The 23,451-nt window shown below is 38.2% G+C and overlaps 1 protein-coding gene across 4 annotated transcripts in view; it reads right to left on the reverse strand.

Annotated features, from left to right (window-relative positions):
* Window positions 1-23,451, reverse strand: part of CCDC141 (coiled-coil domain containing 141) — a 165,203-nt gene that overhangs the window by 23,641 nt on the left and 118,111 nt on the right. For 3 of the 4 annotated variants that reach the window (XM_084892560.1, XM_084892563.1, XM_084892561.1), the window contains 7 exons: window positions 22,039-22,218; window positions 16,944-17,123; window positions 16,024-16,149; window positions 13,844-14,032; window positions 12,125-12,301; window positions 9,459-9,608; window positions 667-807 (listed from right to left, as the gene is read on the reverse strand). In XM_084892560.1, coding sequence (XP_084748686.1) covers window positions 667-807; window positions 9,459-9,608; window positions 12,125-12,301; window positions 13,844-14,032; window positions 16,024-16,149; window positions 16,944-17,123; window positions 22,039-22,218 — 1,143 coding nt within the window. The remainder of the gene's footprint in view (window positions 1-666; window positions 808-9,458; window positions 9,609-12,124; window positions 12,302-13,843; window positions 14,033-16,023; window positions 16,150-16,943; window positions 17,124-22,038; window positions 22,219-23,451) is intronic. The other variant, XM_084892562.1, reaches the window with a different exon arrangement.

Here is a 23,451-nt window from a genome sequence, read left to right on the forward strand (position 1 = left end):
TGAAGCTTCCTCCATTATAATACATTAAAATTATAATTATTAAAATGAATTTTGGATGAATGGGCTTTCTTCTAGATAGTATATTGATTCAGCATTCAGCAAACATATAGAAAATTAACTACAGGCCAGGGTCTATTCCAGATTTTGAGAATAATACTATAATTAAAAATAAGATAATAATCATAAAATTAGATATTTTATTGTCTTCAGTAAGTTCACTGTCTCTTGGAAAAGGCATTCAAATAATCTAGTCTGTAGATGTGATAATCAAGGTAGGTGTAGAAAGGCCCTTCCACAAGCAGGTGTGAGGGGGGGAAAGAGGATGTGCAAAAGGTAGATGCATGTGTGCATATGTGTGTGTGTGTGTGTGTGTGCATATGTGTGAGTGTGTATGTTTGTGTGTGTTGGGGGTAAGAATGGAAGCAGAGAGGCTAGGTAGGTTTGGTAGAAACCATTCTGGAGCTGCTTTCAAAGATAAATCAATTTATTATATATTTTACATAAAAAAAACTTAAACTGTTATAAAAATGGATAACTACCTTTTCAGTCCCAATGCTATAAAAAAAAATAGCCCAAGGATTAGGCATCTAGAATTAAAATGCAAAATGATTTTGCAGTAACTGTAGTAGTGCATGCAAACACACACACACACTTTTTTTTCATTACCTGTATTTTCTCAGCATACATATCAACTTGTTGAATTTGATATTTTAGAGCCTTCAGATTCTTAGCTTTTTCATTTTTCTTAGTGTAATTGAACTTCAAATTGTTAAATTTCTTTTTGATATCCTTGAATGACTCTCTGAGCTGCAGGTCAATAAAAAGAAAGAAGTGATTTCCTTAAAATGAGAACAGTAATATTCACTTGTAAAAATGAAAATATCTAAACACTTCAAAATATTCATAATCTTTAAAATGTTTTTAGTGATTTTAAATAGAAAACATGTCTGGTAAGTGAACATATAATGTGAATTAGAACATATCCCCAAAATATAAGTAATTATGAAATTGTTTCAGTATTTTTAGAGTTTAATTTATAATTAGCCTTACTGTTATAGAACATCCTTTGGCCTCCAACAAACAATGTTTTTAAGATATCGTGAACTTTAGACAACTCTTATTTTTCTATTTGTACTTATTTGGTATCATTATTCCATTCTCTCTGTGTTAATATTAATATTTCCAGCTCCCAGAGCTCTCTTCCAGCCACCAACTAGAAATTGATTAAGGCTCCAAGGAGCTATTCCTGTTGCAGAGGTCAATGGAGTTTTGACCTTGGGACCATCTATTATAGGATATTGGTGAGGTTAAAGAAGATACCCACTTTGAGATTTAGTAGGAAAAGGACTTATTTGCCCCAAACCATAAAAAATTATTTCTCCTGAGCAGTTTCCAGAAGAGACTCAATTCTTAGCGATAGGCCATTGACTTCAGAGGTCCTTCCAAAATGAAAGAGTTAAGTAACAGATGTCACCACTTATAAAATGCTAACGTGTATAAACAAATGATATGTGGCTGGCAGAGAACTAAGGCACCAAGCCAGGGGAGAGACATAGGTCTTAGGCCGCCTCCAATAGGCTCCCAATAACCAACCATTATCAACTTGTCTTAAGATGTGAGGGCATTTTAAACTTCTAGCCTTCATCACTCAGCACTAGGGAAAGCAAAAAACAAACAAACTACCAAATCAACTGACAATTGCAAGAAGTAAGCTGCTAGTTTTCAGTAACTTTTTAGGCAATGATAGAAAATAATAACACAAACCAGTACCTATGAAAACAAACTATTTGGCTAAACACTGAGAACAAGGGATACATTGTGACAGTCTTAAGAACAAACAGTTCAACTTTACCAGTGAAGCAAAATTTTTAGCAGTCCAGTTCCCTTGAACAAACTATTTCTGGGCCCTTCTCTATATTCAGGAAGAGTAAACATGTTGGCAGACCACTCTCCTTTTATATTATCAGCAAAGAAAAGTACAGAGAAAAGGTAAACCTTAGATTACATGCAAGCATTTTAACATCAAGAATGAACAATGTCATGGTTGGTAAATTTGAGCTATGATAAGGAAAGTGAAGAAAACATTAAAATTCTCTTCAATGACAGCAAATAAATTATTCGGGAGAGAATAAAGGCTGTCTACTTGCTAGATTTTAAACTTATAGAAAGAAATACCTGCCTTAGAAAATGCTTGCTTTCTCAAAATGCTTACTTCAAATTGTGCATACTAGAAAAACAAAATTTTGACCTTACCTTTAACACATTTTGGAGACAATTATCTATAAAGCCCTAGCAGACCTACATACATGGAAATTATACTGATACAAGTTTTTCATCTGACACACCTCTATTTATTCAGCGTTGTTTTTTTTTTTTAATATGGTAAATTAAAGTGCTGAACATTAGTTTTAAGCTACAAACTAAACAAAGCACATTTAAATATATAAATCAGTAATATTCTAAAGGAGCAGAAAGAAATATAGCTTCAAAATTTGAAAATGTTTTCTCTATTAGAACTCAGGAAAATATTTAAAAGATCATATTCAGTATATTTATGAAATAACCAATTAATATTTAAATTATTTGCCATTTGATGTTTTAAAATGAATGTTTAATTTTAGAAAGAAAAGACATATGAGATTAATTTTATGGGGCTGAGACATAAGAAGACTTTATCCTGAATTATTCACATAAAACTTTGAAAGGAACTTTTTTCCTGTGAAGTAAAAACTAGCAACTATTGGTATAATAACTACCACATTCAAAGAAACCAGAAACGCTTGTATCTTTAAGGAAACATGGTCTTAATGGGGAGTTGGAGTTTAATGAATACAGAGTGTCCTGTTAAGATGATGAAAAAGCTCTGGAGGTGGTTGTACAAAAACATGAATATACTTATATAACTGATCTATATCCTTAATATGGTTGATAGCAAAGTTTATGTTTATTTTTTATCACAATTAAAATAATTTTTTGTTTTTAATAAAATTAAATTTAAAAATAAGGTAAAAATAACATTTTCTATTTCTAATATATTCCATTAAAAATTAATTATGTTATTCTTATTTTTTCCCTTACTGGGACATGACATATACAGTGTGGGGAAAAAATACACTTGTGAGTACATGAAAACAGTTTATCCTTGTATTATTACTTATCAAATTATTTTATTTCCATATGAAATAAATAAACCTACTTTTGTCCTAGCCTATGTTATGAACTTCAGGCCAGGAAAAGGAAGAGGGGAGGGGTCCTGTCATCATTGGGTTACATCTGCTGTTTAGATGGGAAAGATCAACATCTATTTGAAAATATGTGATGAATGGAGAAAGGCTTAATCCTAACCCTTTAATTCTAAGCCATGAATTTTTAAGTCTGTTCTGGATGAATAAATTGAAGACTGATAACCAATGAGTGCAACTTCACTTCCATGGGTTTCAGAATGTAAGCACTTCCACGGGAAATGACCTAAAGGCCAAAGAATGTTCATGGCACTGTGGGTGTGTGACATGGGATCGGCTTCTCTCTGACACATGAGCTCCTCTGACAAAGCTGCTGGCACTTTTCTCTTCGGGTCCCACTGGAAATCCATCTTAAATCCTGTGCCTTTCCCAGCTGGGATTCAGGACGGCTGCAGATACAAGTGGGAGGCAACATGCATGTATCATCTCTCAGCAAAAAGAAATCTAGTCATGCATACTTTTCTTACCTGCACCTTTCCATATGAAAACTTAACTTCACATCTAATCCCCACGTAACCTGGGATCATATTTTTAAAGGAATTGAGAGCCATGGCAGCTTCACTGTGGTATCATTGTTCATGCAGCTGTTTCTAACTTTAGCTAGCTCATCAACAAAGGGGAATGGGGGCGATGGCTAAGACAACCACTGTTTAACTGAAGCACATAAGCCACAGAAATCATCAAAGCTTGGGGCAAGATGAAATTCACCCAGAAATATTTAAATGTTTTTACAATTCGTATTCATAAAAATTTATGAAAGTCTTAAGCAAACCAGAGGGATCCCCCCCCCAACCCTAGGGAATAGTATGATATCCCTACCTTCCCACTTGCTCGTCTTTGCTATAGAATAAGCAGATTAAGTCAATATAGCTATAATTAAGGGAGGAATAGGAAGACTGTAGGTCTTTTGACATTAGTAGAATGAGCATCGTCACCAAATGTCCCAGGGAGCAGTCAGCCTCTCTCAGGGTTAGGAATGAACAAAGCTTCGTTGAAACAGAAGGGAAAGAGGCCGACGACGAGACTGGTTTGCTATTCTTAGTGCTGGTTGAGGCAATGTTGGCACCAGAATGTATTATTAGTGAGCCTGTTGCTGACAAGGCCAATTTATGTAGGGGACGTGGGACATTTTAAAACTAAGGAAATACGTTTCACAAAAAGCCTTTCATTAGAACTGTGGCACATGTTTGGCCAGAAGTAAAAACGCAGAACAAGAAGTCCATTTCTTTTAATGTCCATTTCATGAGCTTCATTTCTTGCCCACCATTGTGCCCAATCCAGACAAAAGCTTTCTGATTGATGCTCATTTTGGGGAGAGAAAGCTGTACTGTTGTCATCTCCCAGGGATGCTTGCATTTGACATGAAGGGGCCCAAAGACTCACAATTTAACCGGAATGATTTGTTTTACAGTCGTAATGGCAGAGTATTAAGCCTTAGCACTGGGGAGATTTCGGGATAAGACTTTCTTGCCCTTCTTCCATAAAGCAACTGCAGCACTGTCTTGCTGTGCTTATAGCCAGTCTTGTACCGGCAGAAAGGGGGGTGGGGGGGCTTTGGAAAGAGGAGAGAGTTGCTCCGTTTTAAATTAGAGATAGCAGCATGTCCCAGTAGTGCCCATTTTATCTACCCTGCATGATTTGTGTCCATCATGTATTTAAGTGCTATTTTCTGAATATAACTATGTTATAATTTAGCTCTCTATATCCTTTAGAAAGAAGAGGCATTTTTCAGATGTAAAACACCAAACTTTAACAGATTTTAACCATCTGAAATGGACGTTCTCAGAACAAATCACAATAGTTCCTATTCATTTATCCATGTCATTGAATGGACCCAGGGTGGGGCCTGACAATCGGTAGTGGCTGTGACTGAAGTCCCAGGGGCTTTAACCTTCCCTAGGCTCTGATTCCCGAGGCTTCTGCATTCTTACGACCTTCCCTCCACCACAGGTGGCCATGCTGATATTTGCTAAATGACAATAACTTAGGTTTTCTCTTAAAATAATGAACTAAGTTTATCAATCTACAAAAAATAAGAATTTTCTGTGCTGCCCCCATCAGGTGTTTTATTCATTTATACACACATTTTCTGCTTATTTTCTTGCTACAAGGTGACTGCCCATGGTCATTTTGTCAATGGCAAATCACCATGCAATGTCAGAAGACTTAATTATTATATATGTGTCTATAGCTGCGCCATTCCCCTATTCTAATTTATCATTTCTAATCTGCCTTGTATCCATGGAACAAAAACTCTGACATATGGTAAGAAAGATAGGTAGGTAGGTAGATAGATAGATAGACAGATGATAGTCTTTTTGTTTCCTTTTTGATGGTAAGATGTTGCTACAGTGCAAAAAAATTTTCAGGCTAAGTAACATCATTATATGAAAGCTTCTGATTGCAAATTTGAGAAAATGGATAGCAACCCAATTCTGTCATTACTATTCTTTTCAGCAAAGTAATTGTGGTTTACAATGAGACTCTAGCTACAAATTTCCATTAACATCATGTAAATGTAGAGGTAATTTTTTTATCAGATCGCAAGGAAAAAACATGCTCAATATTAACTTATTACATTTCTAAATGAAGATGGTAAAGAATGAGTAATGGTGTTCTGTCACGTAATATGGCAGAGAATGTCTACAATGCTCTGTGTATTAATAGCTTATTTATATTGTCAAGCAATAAAACATAATGAAATTCAACATTCATGCATACAAGCATATCTTCATGGGAAATGGGTGAGAGAAAAAAACGCAAAATATGTCAGTCTGAAGGCTGTGTTCTCTAGTAGGAAGACATGGAGAAAATGAATTTTCATAATTTCCCATGTCATTTGGCATATGAAATTTAAAAATTAATATTTTAACCAAAGATAATCAAGGTACAAAACCATGATCCTTTGTCTTTAAGAAATTATCACATCACATTTTTAAAAATCACATTTAGAACATATCACTTTATTTTGCCTTGAGATACCACATCCTTTTCTAAGGGCCTTTCATGTAGTTAAAACCATATAAGTTAGTTATGGCAACATCAAGAAAGTAATTCTTGTAATGACCAAATTAACTGTTATTGTATCAGATCATACAAACTCATTTCAACTCAGAGTCTGTGAACTTGCAAGAAGCCCTTTAAGAAAAGAATGAAATATTAGAAGAAAAACATGTTTTCAAATCAACTTAAAAAGTCAAATGCTATGCATGTTAAGGTACCCAATTGTATTTTTTTATACAAAGAAAGAAAGAAAGAAAGAAAAAAGAAAGAAAGGAAGGAAGGAAGGAAGGAAGGAAGGAAGGAAGGAAGGAAGGAAGGAAGAAAGAAAGAAAGGAAGGAAGAAAGAAAGGAAGAAAGAAAGGAAGAAAGAAAGAAAGAAGAATGGAACATGTTGCTTTTAGTTTTACAAAATGTTTGGAGTAACTATATCAAAATTTTAATGATGATAAAAATAATAAAACTGTCTAGGTGTCAAATATTCACTTTGAATTAGATACCTATTTGCACTCTGATGTTCATAATACAAACTAGAACACGCATATCTTTATTTTACTAAAGGGCACTGAAAATATTACTTCTAATTACTTTCCCTTGTAGGCTCATGATTGGAAAGGCCAAAGCGTAGACATTACACTGTGACATGCCTAATATATCTCTACAAGAAAGGAAAGGGGAGAAAGGACTGATGATGTTCAAACACCCTTTAAACGTGAAAGTATAACCTACATCAAAGATTAGTGGGGTTTGAAGTAGAAGCAAACGGGAAGAACAGGTCTCTTAATATTTAAGATCATGTTAGAGTGACACCTGACTCCTAAAGCAAGCTTGCACGTATCTGGTTGCTCATTCCCGGTAAGGTACAGACAATCCTGGGGCATCCCTACTATGACTGGAAGAGTGATCTGCTGTCCTGGCCAGCTGGCTCCCAGCACGGGCTCATCACAAGGCGGCCCTATAAACAGAACCCACTGTGGGAAGGGCCTGAACAGGGAGACCCAGCACCACAAGTGCCACAGCGCTTCAGGGAGGTGGAAACTGAGCAGTAAGGGACTGGGAATAAGCCTTAGCCAGCTCCACTTGTGGTTTCTGTAGAGGCTGGATATCCCAGCAGGAAGAGCAATTTTCAGCAAGACAAAAAAATTACCACGAAGGAGGAGGAGGAGGAGGAGGAGGAGGAGGAGGAGGAGGGAGAGAAGGAGGAGGAAGAAGAGGAGGAGGAGGGAGAAGAAGGAGAAAAGGAGGAGGGAGGAGAAGGAGGAAAGGAGGAGGGAGGAGAAGGAGGAAGGAGGAAAAGAAAGATGGGGAGCCCGAAACGGTTTGGCTCAGTGGTAGAGCGTCGGTCTGCGGACTGAAGGGTCCCAGGTTCGATTCTGGTCAAGGGCATGTACATTGGTTGCGGGCACATCCCCTGTAGGGGGTGTGCAAGAGGCAGCTGATCAATGTTTCTCTCTCATTGACATTTCTAGCTCTCTATCTCTCCCTTTCTCTCTGTAAAATATCAATAAAATATATTTTTTTAAAAAGAAGAAAAAAAAAGAAAGAAAGATGGGGAGAAGGAAGAAGAAGAAAAGATGATAATTTTTGGGAAAGATAGTAAACACATTGTTTTCATGGCTGCAAATCTAAATTGTATGGCTTTGGGGAGAATAATGCTCTCCTAAGATTGCTTTCCTTGTTAATGGCAGTACAGAAAGCAGAAGAGGCAATTCTACTACCTAGTGGGCAGGATACACTATGAGTTTAACCCTGAATGACTCTCTGGAACATCTTCTGCGTAGAAACTATAGTCCTGTAGCGCATTGCTAAAATGAACATCATGAGGGATTTAGTTGTTGCTTCCCTCCTGTTGAATGGGATCCAAGTGGCCTCTCCTGCTCTGCTCCCTCTTACTTTCCTTCTACAGTGCTTGCCTCTGCCCTTCCCTGTGGTTTATGAAAGTGTGGCCTGCGGGAAAGGGCTCTTCAAGTTCAGTTACAAATGCTTTAGTCCATGCTCTAATGTTGTTTGATAATGTTTGATTTTGGGGGCTACATCCTATAAACTGGTCATAAACAGAACCTTCAAGTAGGTTTACTTCCTTCTTCCCCACCCTGTTTCCTAATAGATTTGTGACTAATGGACTCAAAGACATTTTGCTGAAAATGGGGGTAGATCTGAAATCATGGAACCTTGTGTTCTGTCAACCCCCAGTCGAGAATTGGGACCCTTGCTATCCTGAACAAGTAGGGCTTTGAGTGGAAAGTTTAATTAGGGAAGGGCAAGTGGTTGTGGTCCAATGTGTACCTGGGATTGGGGGGTCAAGTAGAATTGAGAGAGAGGAGGTCGAATTATGTGATAGAGGAGGGCATTGATGTGAGGGACAATTTTCATCTGTTCATTATTTTTCTCTAGGAGTTCTTTTGCCAGGAAAGCCATTCTGAATAAATAAAAAATCAGATACTCGACTTTGTAGCCTCTGAGGCGAAGAGCCCACTCTCCTGGCCCTTAGCATCTGCTCCACCATGAGTCAGTGGCACTTAAATAGAACCTCTGCAGGCGGAGCTGACTGCAAAGGGTCAGTGTCACCCTTCCTGCCCCGACAGGCTGCATGCACTCAGCAGATATGTGCTATAAGCATTTCATGGGGTAGAAAAAAGTATTCAATAAACTGTAACATTAAATTCTAGGTTTTTCGATGCATTGACAAGGTACTGACTTCAACAAGTTTGGAAGCTTGACGTTTACTCAAACGTTGAGTTCTGAGACCATTGCTCCGTGGATTAACAGTCAAGAATGTGCTCTGGCTGGTATTCCTCAGTGGTTAGAATATCGGCCTATGCACCTAAAGGTTGAGGGTTCAATTCTTAGTCAAAGGGCATGTACCTGGGTTGCAGGTACCCAGTTAGGGCACTTGCAGGAGGCAGCCAGTTGATGTGTCTCTTTCAGCAATGCGCTCTCTCTCGCTCTCTCTCTCTCTCTCTCTCTCTCTCTCTCTCTCTCTCTCTCTCCCCTTCCTTCACTCCCTCCCCCATCCTTCTCTCTCTTCCCCTTCAATTCTCTCTGAAAAGCAATGGAAAATATCCTCTGGTGAGAGGAAAAAAATTTTTCAATGTCAAGAGTGTAAAGAAAGTCTTCTGATTCTATGTGTGTGTATACGTGCAAACACAAACATTGAGACAAGTATTGGCTCAGAGAGGCTCTTGGTAATGTGTCGGTCTGACCCCTTCCACCCACCTCGTTTATCTCATCCCTCGTGGCACAGTACTGCAAGCTGCCGGCCAGGGCCCGCCCATGCTCCTCGGCTCTGGCTCGCCAGTCCATGCTCTCCCCCTCAAGGATGTCCAGCTGCCGCTGCAGGTTCTTTGCAGACACATTAGCACAGCTCTGAAAGGGAAAGAGAAATAGCAGTAACAAAGGGAACAGGCAAAGCAGTGGGGCGACAAGTAGGCTATTTACCTGCATTGTGAAACTCACGAATGACATTTTAAAAAACAGGCTCCTGAAATACCTTCAGCATATCTGAATATAAGGATTTCGCAAAGAAGCCAGGCACCCAGCATGGTGGGAAAGGCGAACTGTTCCAATTCCACTCTTGAAACTTCAGTTTTGAAGCCTGCACATCACACTAGCTCCTCAGAGACACCACTCATTACAAGGTGTAATTTTTACCTCAAAAGGCAGAAATCAAGCATTAGAAACATTTGGCTTCTGCGCAGTAATTTTCCTGTCAACCGGAGCTTCAGCTCAGGTTCATTATGCAAGTGCTCCCTCCAATCTCCCCTCGGCAGAGGGCTGCCAGGGCCAAGGCCAGAGGAGACTGGAGAACAATTTGCATATTTGTGCAAAGTGAGGCGTCTTACTTCTTTCTTTTTAAAGTAAATTTACTAATAAAATAAAACTCTTTTTTAAAAAGCCCCTTCTTGGTAAAACTAGATTGCATTAGCAGATATTTTTATTCCTAGATCTTTTAATTAAAAAAAACCACACACAACACTTCAGGTTCAGTACATACCATAGAGTTTAGTGGATACTTAAATAAACTTTAAAATAAAATTGTCCATTATTTCAATTAATATTCTACAGAATAAAGATAATCTTTCCCTTAAATTGGGAGTTTACAGGAAATAGAGGAGATATATATATATATATATATATATATATATATATATACTAATAATAGAGGAATATGGAAATTGTCTGGGACTCCATCACAGTAACAGTAATGACTGAATAGCAGGCTGCATGGGGAAACCGGACTGGCAGAGGGTGGTTAGAGAGGGACAACCAAATGATTGAATAGCAGGCTGTGGATGAGAGGAAGGCAGTTGGGGGTGATCAGGTCAGCAGGCAGAGTCAGTGAGGGATGATCAGGCTGGCAGGGGGAGAAGTTAGGGGTGATCAGTTAGGCAGGCAGGTGAGCAGTTAGGATCCAGCAGTCCAGGATTGTGGTAGGGATGTCCAACTGCCTGGGGATCGGGCCTAAACTGGCAATCAGACATCCCCTGAGGGGTTCCTGATTGGAGACAGTGCAGGCTAGGCTGAGGAGAATATATATATGGCCAGATTATTATGATCTCTAAACACATAATAATCTGGCCACTCAGTGTGTGTGTGTATGTGTGTGTGTGTGTGTGTGTGTGTGTGCGCGCGCGCGCGCGCGCGCATTAATATATATATTAGAGGCCTAGTGCATGAATTTGTGCATGGGTGATGTCCAGCCAGCCTGGCCAGGGGGAGGAATTCAGCCAGCCTGGCCAGGGGGAGGAGACATGAGCAGTTGGCCAGCCTGCTTGCTGGTTGAACTCCTGTTCAAGGGTACAATTTACATATTAGCCTTTTATTATATAGGATATACTCTGGCCAGATTATTATGCATTCAGAGATCATAATAATCTGGCCAATCAGTATATATATATAATAATTTCAAGTTCAAATATACATATATTTTGCATCAGAGCCCAATGTGCTGTTTATGAAAATTTGGTCTGGAATGATTTCCTTGTCATTAGACACCTTTGTAAGGTTCACCCATCCTGTGGAATCAAACAGTTCAAAGATGGTGCCCAGAGCCCTTGGCCTCCACCAGGGGGCTCTTTCATGATGGGTTTTTATGGCTAAAGCAGCTTCTCTGGGCCTCAGGCTCTTCATCTATAAAGTGAGGGTCCTGGGCCAGGTGATCTCTAGGATACCTTCCAGACCTGCACTGCTAACACGGCATACTGTCCAAGAAGTAAGACAGGAGCCACATGAATACTTTTAAATTTTCTAGTAGTCATATTAAAAAGTAAAAAAAAAAAAAAAAAAAAAAAAGTGAAATTAATATTCATAATAGAGTTTAATCAACTAGATCCAAATGTCAACATTTTACCACATAACCAACTATAAAGATATTAATAAGTTTTTTTGATACGAAGTGCTTGAAATCTGGCACACATTTCACACTCACAGCACCTCTCAATTTTTGCTACATTTCTATCAGAAATACTTTATCTGTATTTAAGTTTCATAGTCTCTAGTTTAAAGTGGAAATATCCAAGCTATTCCAAACATATTTAAATAACTACATTGTAAACTTTAAAAATAAAATTAAAAGTTTAGTTCCTTAGTTGCACTGAGCACATTTCAAATGCAAAAAAATCTAACTGCTATATTAGAAAACACATCTCTACAATTTTTTAAATTAGCATGAAAATAGATATATTAAAAAAGACTTTTATAATCATATTTTTCTTCTTAAAATGTTTTTCTTTTGTTATAGATGGTAGAAACTCACCACCGATAACTGCCCCGTGTTTTAATGCATTCTTAAATGTAACACACACCAGGCAGTCTGCCTGGCTTCTCCGCTATGACACCCCAGCTATAATTAGGGATGAGTGATGGTGTTCTGAGTGGCTTACCGGCCGCTGCACTGAGGAGATGATGTCCACTCCCAGGCAAAGGGCCAGTTTGTGGAGATGGTCTATATGTGCCTGCTCTTCCTGAGAGCGACGGAGGCGAACCTGGACATTGTGCGCGTTATCCGGTTCCTTTGGCTGCTCTAGAAACTCCAGTTCTCTTGATTTGAGATGTTCAAGCTGGAATACAAAGCATTTACAATTAAGTTGTGTTTCATTTTTATGGAGACAAATTTTTTATATATATATATTTTATTGATTTTTTACAGAGAGGAGGAGTGAGGGATAGAGAGTTAGAAACATCGATGAGAGAGAATCATCGATCAGCTGCCTTTTGCACACCCCCTACTGGGGATATGCCGGCAACCAAGGTAAATGCCCTTGACTGGAATCGAACCCGGGACCTTTCAATCCGCAGACCGACGCTCTATCCATTGAGCCAAACCGGTTTCGGCTGGAGACAGATTTTTAAAGCCTATTTCCTATTACATATTTTCCTAGCTGGTCAAATGCTGCCAAGTCCATCTATAATTATTAGCGGTATAACCAAATAAGAGTTACAATGCTGCCCTAACCGGTTTGGCTCAGTGGCTAGAGCGTCGGCCTGCGGACTGAAGGGTCCCAGGTTCGATTCCAATCAAGGACCTGTACTCTGGTTGCGGGCACATTCCCAGTAGGGGGTGTGCAGGAGGTCAATGTTTCTCTATCATCAACGTTTCTATCTCTCTATCCCTTTCCCTTCCTCTCTGTAAAAAGTCAATAAAATATATTTTTTAAAAAGAGTTACAATGCTGCAAATCTATAAGGTAAACCTGAGGGGCTAATGTTGTCTTCTTTCTATTAAAGAAGAAAACACTCTTTTTTGGTTATAGTCTAAAACCTTAAGAATATCTAGGTCTATGACCTGAGTAAGTTCAGAGGCTGTTTTAAAGAGATACCAATACATCTCTATTTTCTGTTAATAAAGGCTATTAACACATTGCAGACCAGTAGTTTTATTGCTAGCTTTACCCAGTGGCCAGATAAGTTTCTGTTGAATGACTACAAAAAATGTTTTACATAAATGTTAAAGGCACACTTTAAAATTAAATATCCATTGCATTTTGAAGTTATTTATTACATGTTCTTACAAGTTAATATCTTTTTAAAGTATGATACTTTATAAAACACTGTGCAACATGAAGCGAAAATTCTCGTGATCCGTCTACAAGGAATTTTACTGCATACTCTATGCTGTCAGGTACCTGAGATACAAAAAAGAAAAAAAAATCGAATTTGTTTTCAATTCAAATTCAAATTTCAACTCAAAAAGCTTACACTTGAGTTTGGGTTAAAAATTATTAAAAATCAAGATGCTACAATGACAGATAAGTGGAGTAACTAATGAGAGTTCTAGAAATTTAGAAGAGAGGAAAGTCAGTCCAAGCGAGGAAGATCTTTGGCAGGAGAATCAGGGTTTAGAGAGTCAGGAAGAGAGAAAAACGCCTGTCAAGTAATGGCAGCCTGGGAGTCAAAGAGTTGGAGACATGTGCACCATCTCTGATGGACCGAGAGGAGCTGTTTGGCTGAAATATAAGGGAGGACAGAGGTACAGTGAGGGAGACCTTGGAGGCCAGAGGTGAAAAGCTGCTAATAGAGTAAGCAATGTGGCTTTTACTTATATAATGATTTATATTCTACTTTGGAACGGAGGGTCTTGCAGACATCTATGGCAAGGCTCACCTCTTCCTTGACTTGGTGGAACTGGACTGTCTTATACAGGATGTCCTCATAGTCCTGGATCCTCTCTTTCTGTTTTTGATGGAGTTGAATGAGGTCCTTCAGCTGTTGGTACTTCTCTTTCACAGGGGCACCTTTGCCATTTAACTCTTCTGATTCTTTTACAATGTATTCGACCTCATCATTCAGTTGCTAAAATGTTGATAACCATAAAAGAAATCCAACTTTCAGAGAGCTCTTTACTTAATAATGGACTATATGAAGATCTATATAATCAACCATTTCTCTCATTTGTTAACAACAACTTCTGTGGGCCTCACCCCCCCGCCCCTCTCCTGTAAATTCAGGTATTGTGTTTAATGCTAGGAGTATATTATTCCATCCCTATCTTCTCAGATTTTTTTTTTGTGTGTGTGTGTGAGCAATGAAAAAAAAGTATATAAAAGTTAGGTGGTGAAATGAAAGGTCATGTATTTCTATAGCTCACCAAATATTCTAGTTGTCTGCTAAGTAAATGTGTTTCATAAATAGTTCTTAAACATATTTTTATTGATTTCTGAGAGGAAGGGAGAGAGAGAGAGACAGAAACATCAATGATGAAAGAGAATCTTTGATCAGCTGCCTCCTGCATGCCCCCTATTGATGATTGAGCCCACGACCCAGGCATCAAACCTAGGAATCAAACCTAGGAACCCTCTGTCCATTGAGCCAAATCAGCCATGACTAGATATTTAATGAAGCCATGAGCCTCTCTGATATTTAGAATCAGGTGGTCTGGTAAGAACACCAAAAGAAACAAAGTATAAAAATATATAGGGGAATTGCTTGTCCTCGTGATTAAAGAATGATCAGAATGAACCACAGCTGAGTAGCACAGCTAGATATGCTGCTTCAAAAGTGGCCGCCCCTGAATCCACAAATAGCCATCTCAATTAGGGAGGGATAAACTGCCTTCCCTTTTACCCAGCACTACTCATACATCCCTCATGTAGTTCCAGATCCTGGGGTAGAATTTGCAAAGTATGGACTACTCAGAGAGGAAGCTACTATAATTTTGGATCTTACAGCAAAGATAAAAATAGTGGAAATGATTTAGGCTAAGGAAATAATTTGCAGAAGAGTGACCTAATTAAGGTCTTCAAGTTTAAATCAAGCAGATGGGCATCAAAAAATATGCATATCACAGAGACAGAGCTAAAGAAGCGAGACAGAAGCTAATGTAGAGGAGTTTGCACATACGCACACTCTTGCATGTGTAGGGCAGGTACACACAAGCACACACTAAATGCAAATAAGCGTGCAACACAGGGCACATCAATAAACCTCACATGTAGGTTAATTGGATTTTCTAAGAGTTCACTGTGGGCTACAATGTTTGTGTGTTTGGGGGAGATGGGGGTGAGGGGTTGGGGGGTTGATTATATACTATGAAGGTTTGTGGGAAATTTATGTAAATTAGATATTCTGTAAAAGAACCCTCGGTCTTCTAACTCTGGGGTTCTTTATAGCCAACACTTACAACGTTTTGACAAACAGAAGCACAGGTATCTTAACTTTGTAATCCAGTCGGGAGGATTACATGCCTGGTGACCATGTTTGGCAGTTGTCCTGAGTTTAGGAGTGGCAGCAGGTGGAGGGATGGAATGCATTAGCAGCCAGGGGCTGGGAGCATGACTCATGGTTTTCTCTCTCCCATCCTGAGAGCTCTCAGAGGGAAATAGGTGAGCACAGCAAAATTCCTGGGAAGGCGGTAGGCACCAGAGAGTGGAAACAGTGACATCACTTAGGACATTTCAGGGGCAGAGGGCAGCTTAGCCTCTGTGTCAGCGGGTGCCCATCCTTGTTCAGAGATGACTCTAACCCTTAGAAAATGACTACAGTGCATTTAGGTATGCTGATTACATTAATAAGAAAATAATTTAATGCAAATTAAAATCATCTAAGATAGGACTACCTTTAGGACATTTTACAGCCCAAATATTTGTGTATCATTAAATACAAAATAGTGAGAGAGAAAAAAAACACACATAAGAAAAGTGTGTTTTCAAGTGGATTTTTAGACAAGCAATGCTTAAAAAAAAAAAAAGTAATTCACCAGTCTGTTAAAATTAATTAGGTAATCTGCAATCAAATGGTTAAAAAATGTTTTCCATTCACCCAAGTCAATCCGTTTGTTGCTTTACCTGGAACTGAGGCTTCATTGCCTTCCAGTGTTTCCTCAGACCTAGAATGGTCTGGAGGCTCCCGCCAAGGTCAAGTGCAGACACAGGCATGAGTGCTTCCTGAAGAAGTTTTAAGTTGTGAGTAGTCTGAAATAAACATGGGATGGTTAAGCGTATGTTTTCTTTGCCACCATCAGCAAATACACTATGGTCATTCTGGTGATGACATGGTGTGTCGTTAAACTTTTCAATCCCATGAGAATTCCCATGACCTCAAGTGAGCTCCTGGTTCTAAACCCCATTAATGAAGAAAAGCATGAGCCCTCGGTTTCCCTTCCCTCTTTTGGTCTTATTGTGGTAAATAGACATAACACGGCTGAGCATTTTAACCATGTCTAAGTGTGCAGTTCGGTGGCATTAGCATTCACATGGGTGTGCAACCATCACCACCGTCCAGCCCAGAACTTCTTCATCATCCCTAATGCAGCTCTGTACCCATCAGACACTAACTCCCATTCCCACCCTCATCTCAGCCCCTGGTGACTTCTAGTCTGAATGTGTCTCCTCCAGGTACTTCACATAAGCAGAATATCATATTCATCCCTTTGTATCTGACTAATTTCACTCAGGATAATGTTTTCACGGTTCTTCCGTGCTGTACCATGTGCCAGGATTTCATTTCTTTCTTTCTTTCTTCTTCTTTTTTTTGCATTTTTTTAATTAAATTATTATCTGTGTACATATCTTACAAACTCTCCCTCCCCAGAGTTTTGTGTCCATTGGTTGTACTTATATGCATGTATACAAGTCCTTCGGTTGATCTATTCTCTCCCCCAGATCTCCCTACCCTTCCCGCTGTAATTTGACAGTCTGCTTGTTGCTTTACTGTCTCTATATCTATCTTCTGAAGACTGAATGTCCCCCACTGCGTGCTCCCTCACCTTCCTCAGTTGCTCTTTGAACGCTTCCCACTGCTGTTTCACCGGCTTGCTTGCAGCGGCTCTGAGTCGCCATGCCGTCCGAAGGCGGCCGAGTTCTTCCCTTTCTGCCTTCTGACTTTCCATAGCGTTCTCCGTCATGTGCACTTTGTTTTTCACATTTAATATTTCACCCTCTTTTGCCTGTTAAAATTAACAATCCACATAATGGCTTTTCTTTCCCAAGAAATGCAACATCTTTCCAGATAGCTACTCTAGGAGGCAAACACGATCACAACCAAAGCAGAGCAGGGACGGTTCTAATAGCAAGGCAAGACAGGAGCGCGCCTGCTCAGGGGCCTGGCTAGGCTCTCAGAACCCATGTTCCCTGCGTGGGCACCAGGTCCTGAGTTCTCCAAGCCCCCAGTGCTGCTGGAGCCACCTGCTGGAGTCTATTTCCTGGGGTTCAAAAGGGTGACTGGATAAGCTCCTGGGTACCCAGAAATATTAAAGTGAAGATTACCTTAATGCATACGTTTTGAAGTGTATTGTGCCTTTCATTTTAACACTCTCAACAGCAGATGTCACAACCTGGGTATCAGGGAACAGGAGAAGGCAAATTGCTCTGGGCCATCTTTTCTTAAGCTACTCCAATGTATATATTACAACAATTCTAAGTTTCCCAGTTCCTCAAGCTACTCCCTTTTGTGAGAATTGAAATGTGTATCCGTATCTTTATTTCTGTATGTCTATTGTGCAACCAGAAGCACAGTATCTAAGTTTAAAGACTTCCCTTAGCAACTTCTAGATGCCCTGGCTAACTGATTTGAAATCTTTTAAACAGTGGTTTTAAACAAGGGGAAATTTAATTGGAGGAAGAAAGATAAGGGAGGCAAAGAGTAAGATCATGTGCTATTTTACACACAAACATGGAAAAATGCAGAAGAATCTTTGTTTGGCAAAACCATGATTTTTACTTTGATGACCGGCTGTTCTCAATAAATCCTTGACTTTCTAAGGAGCAAATGTACATGGATTTTTATAATGACAATGGCAACTAATTATCTTTTTAAAAGTCAAGGGACCTCTTAGATTATAGTCAGAAGATGGTGTCATAAAATTGTAACAGGATATTTTTAAATAATAAACCATCTTATTTTTAAATTAATTTAAATAGCATTAATATTGTCTATTTATATTCTTATATTAATTCAGACATTATAAAAATCCAATTAATTGCAAAAAAAACACGATAATTGCAGGCCCTAAAGATATTTTTTTGCCCATGAATTTGGGGATCTAGGAATCAAATGATACATTCTGTAATTATGATTAAAAGATGCTAAATATTATGAAATATATTTGATAACTTCAGCCAGATCCAACCCAAATCATAATTTTAATCTATGCTATAAATAAAGACTGGGTATCTTTCATCTTCTATTAAGAAACTACTGATCAAAATGTAATGTAATACACAGCTTAATGTAACTGTGGACCTTGCAGCATGCCAATGACAGCTATACTCAGCAGGGAGTGATGGTCTGAGTGAAGTCTGGAAAAAGGAGAGATTTAGCAGCATTTGTTGATGTCTGGCTGGCAGGATCCAGAAACAGTGATTATGTACTTGGCAGACGTAAGTGTTTTGACCTCTCAGGAAGATTAATCTACAGGAGGTCTAGTTAGTAAACACACTATTCACTCTACTTCTGTGGAAGGGCATGGCAAACTTTGCCATAACCTAGCCCAACAGGGCACTCAATTCTCAATTTTCCATTTATATGCAGGCACAATAAATGTTCTTCTGACATCTTTTTTTTTTTTTTTTTTTTTAGATTCCTTGATAACAGGAAGGCGGTGCCCCAAATAACATCTTTGCTTTTACCACTATGAATTTGTAAACTGGCACTTTTATCAAGATGTCTGCCAGATTTCTCACTTAACTCAGCTTGTTTAATCTTGATGACTTTTAGATGAACTGAAAATTTTTTAATTTCCAGCTTGAAAATATGAGCCACGGCAGCCCAATCAAGAGCGCAACACTGGGCGGAAAATGCCAGCTGGCATTTTCCCTTCTTAACAGCCAAACTGGTTACCACATTTCGACAATAATGTTTGTTTAAAAGCCTAATGCTCCAAAAGATATGAGAATAAAAAATGTGTTTCACTTTCTTTACCAATAATTCCCTACCTCAGAATGATGCTGAACCAATGAAGTTAACTATTATTTGGTCCATAATTCTTATCAATAAGGAGGAATTTATTTATCATATGACAGTGGTAAGGAGCTTAGGGTAAAGGATTCAATTTTTAAACATAACACCTGACATTTGATAAATTTTCACTAGTCCTACCAAAACAGGACTACATAACTGGAAAGCAAGAGAAAAAGTAGACAACTCAGATCCAGATGCAGGAATTAGCTAACACACACTTTAAATGCCCGTGATTAATACAGCTAAAAAAGTATCCAACTGGTGTTGCTCAGTGGTTGAGCGTCGACCTATGAATCAGGAGATCACTGTTCAATTCCAGGTCAGGGCACATGGCCCGGGTTTTGGGCTCAATCCCCACTAGGGGGTGTGCAGGAGGCAGCTGATCAATGATTATCTCTCATCATTGAAGTTTCTCTCTCTCTCTCTCTCTACCTCTCCCTTCTCTGAAATCGATTCAGATATATGTATAGCAAAGGTGGAGAATGAGAATGAAAGGATAGGAAAGATAATTTAATCAGCAACTGAAATCTAATTAGAGAGAAGGAGAGAGAGAGAGAGAGAGAGAGAGAGAGAGAGAGAGAGAGAGAGAGAGAGATAGAGAGAGAGAGAAGAAAGATGAAAGATGAAAGACTCATGGACACAGACAACAGTATAGTGATTACCAGAGGGAAGTTGGGGAGGTAGAAGAAGGTAATGGGGGATTAAAAGGTGATGGAAGGAGATTTGACTGGAAGTGGTAAACACAATACAATATACCGATGATGTATTATTGAATTGCATACTTGAAACCTGTATAACTTTATTAACTAATGCCACCCAATAAATTCAATTAAAACAATCAAATGGAAACTACAGCACTAAAAAGTAAAATTTCTGAAATGAAGTTAGTAATAATTAAGCAAAAAATGCAATTTGCAAATATTTGAATTCACTTAAGAGTGCAAATTAGAGAAGTACACAATCAAGAGATGGAAGAATATATACTGAACAAAGTAAAAATGTAAAAGATAAATAAATGGTAGGTAGGTAGGTAGATAGATAATAGATGTTCTAAATATTCTAAATGAAAAACAACAATTGTTTTTACAAAAAGCACCTGGATAACATAAGAATATGGGCAAATTGCTTAGCAAGTTTCCTTTGATGCTTAAAGATAGTATAAGACATGTCAGAACTGTTTCACGAATGTTTTGTTTCCACACAAACTGAACAAGCTTGGCTTTCAAACAACAAAGATTGAAACAAAGAAGATAATGTCATTCTCACATGATTTTTAAATTAAGAAACTCAAGCCTTAGGTCTTGAACAAAAAAAACAAAGAGAAAATTGCAGTTGAAAGTAGATGAGGGTAGTTAGACAAAACCTAGCTCTTCCAAGTGAATTCAGGCTCCAGACTGAGATTAATCACATTCCAGAGTACGGAGAAAATTGTAGATGTCAGTTATCTTTGCAAGTGTACAGAAAATAGGAGGAGGGCCAGGCAATTAGGGAAAGAAAAATGCCTTGATTTTCAAAGCGGGGAGACTGGGCTACAGAGTTTACAGATTGGAAAGCTTTACAGTGAAAGCCGCGCAATAAGTTCATCATTGATCAAGCAGTTTGTGAGCACTCTGGAAAGAATCTCTTGCTCACTATGAGCCAACCTGATTTCTGTCAAATTATTTTCATGCAGTTGATAGGATATTAGGTAGATTAGAATTAAACCCAGGAGAGATGGCTAATGTAGTAGATAGCAGATGCAAAATTAGTTTGACAAGATGGAATCATGGGTAAAGATGAACAAGATGACATTGAATAGAAATAAATATAGAGGCCCACATTTGTATGTAAAAGATAAATACCTAACACAGATATAAAATGGGAGAGACCTAGCTTGGCAGGAATTGTAATAAAAATTCATGGGAGTTAATATTCAATCACAAGTTTAATATGAACCAGCATAGTGAAGTCATGGCTAAAAATGAATGCATAACCTTAGGACTCATTAGTAAAGAATGATGTCCACTTTGTTGTACTCTGTGTTAAAGTTGCACTTTACTTTTGGGTTAAACTTTATGAATAGCTTTAACAAACCATAAACATTTTGGGGATCAGGATGGAGAGAGAAATGAAGCTGCTCATAACTGACAAAAGGATTTGCATGTGGTTTGCTGGAGAAAGGACTCCCAGATTAGATATAGCAATTATTTGCAATGTTTGAAGGACTTTCATATGTAAGAGAAATCAAATATGAATAGTCTCCCCTTACCTCGTGCAACTACAGAGGGTTAGAACCAGGTATGAAGTCAGATTTGACTTAACGTTTTTTAAAAAATGTCTTCTAGCAGCTCTTATTTTCTAACAATGGAATGAGCAGTTTCATGAGGAAGATACTTGAAGGAGAAGGGGATTAGCCATCTTTTAAGAATTCTGTAGAGATCTTCATATGGGTCAGAGGTTGATAAATGGATTCTAGAGTATTTTACAGACATAAGTGGACCACTAAAGTTTAGGATACATTTGTAAATATGACAGAGCTTCACTACAGAAAGATATGCTATAGGAAGAATTTCTTCAAAATGAAGATTCAGCCTAGATGTTCACCTGAGCCACTGGAAATGTTGTCAGGACTTCGTTGGAGGCTCTCAGCATAACTTAGAATTCTAGGGTGAACTTCCATGTAATAATAAAATGTTGCATTTGGATTATAGCCAATCTTTCTTGTAAATAGTTATAACTTATGGGAAGTGTAAGACTAAATAAACACAGATGTGCTGGGCTTTGGCACTGCTCTAGGTTGAATGAAGCTAAAAAAAACTTTCTAAACCCACCCTGATGATGGATAGTTGAAGTTCTGAATTTATAATTTTGACTTTGACAAGTAATCCTTGCAGAAGGTGTGACTCACATAATGTTATTCTCACCATATTTATCAAATTAAGGAACTCAAGCCCTAGGTCTTGAACTAAAAAACTCCTTTTTAAGAAGAGCTGCCACTGCTTCTCAGCTGAGTCAGACCAGTGCCTGGCTTCCGCAGAGTCCTCTTCCTTCCTCGGGCTTTCCATGTGGTAAAACTCCTTCAGACGCTCACATTGCTCCTCCACCTGAGAGAGAGAGAGAAAGAGAAAACACAAATCCAAGAGAAGAATACTTGCAAACATTTTTAAAGAAAATGACACAAGATTCCGATAAAAGCCTTATGCAAAAATTAAATGGAAACTACATTTCAGACCTTTTTTTTTTTTTTTTTTTTCAGAGAAAGGAAGAGAGATAGAGATGGTGGGAAAGAGAGAGAGAAAAACATCATCTTACATGCCCCAGCTGATAACCGAATCTCCAGCTTAGGTATGTCCCCCAACTGGAAATCAAACCTACGGGACCTTGTGGTGCACAGGATGATGCTCCACCCAACTGAGCCCCTGTGGCCAGGGCCAGGATTCTTTAAATAACTTAAGTATTGTCAATTTATTAAAAATGATATGAGAGTCTATCTAACTTGTTTACAGACCGGACTACTACTGGGTAATAAATTGAACTAACAAGTTTATTATCTATAAGACCTACTTACTGTGACCCAAATCATATTTATATATTTTGTGTAATGTGTGTTTTGCAATTGGGGACAATTTATGTCAAATGCTGGTGTGATAATATTTAAAGCTGAGTTTTATAATTCAGAGGAAAACTAGATAAGAAATAAATGAGAAAATAAATATAAGTCAGTGAAATATTAGTAACTCACTATTTACTTTGAATCAGTGATAAACCTGAATGAGAATACAATTACTAATTTTCGGTACAAATGTTAATATTCAACTGCTTCCATGACCTAATCTTATCAAGTATATTACTTGATCTCCTTAGAATTACATTTTTTTCCCTTTGCTAACCAATGTATGTAGGACTGGATTATTTTCAATCACTCTCTTTGAAAAGAGCTTATATAAAGTCAAATGTGTTGAGAGCAAAAAGAATGTGGTGATAGAACTAAAGATGAACATTTAATTGGCTCACACAGAAACAGTGGGAAATTTTGACACAAGTTTTTATGCATTTTGAACAATATTTAATGGTCAATGGACAAGACTCAAAGAGCTTGTGACTACCAAAATCAATCTAAACAGGGTAGAAATTTCAGGTGATGGTTAGTCACTGTGTTTTAAAATTTTTAACAACATTCTTAATTTAAATGAACTTAATAGGAGAGCCTGCAAATGGCCTCAGAAACAGAAGTGCTCTCTACATTTCCCATGTTCTATTTATTCATGACCCTGTTTTGCTGATTCTTATCTCCTCAGCCCAGAATGATCTTTTCTCAATGTTGTGCTCCTACACAT

Source organism: Pipistrellus hanaki (genome assembly GCF_964339955.1).
Source record: "Pipistrellus hanaki genome assembly, chromosome: 8".
NCBI lineage: Eukaryota > Metazoa > Chordata > Mammalia > Chiroptera > Vespertilionidae > Pipistrellus > Pipistrellus hanaki.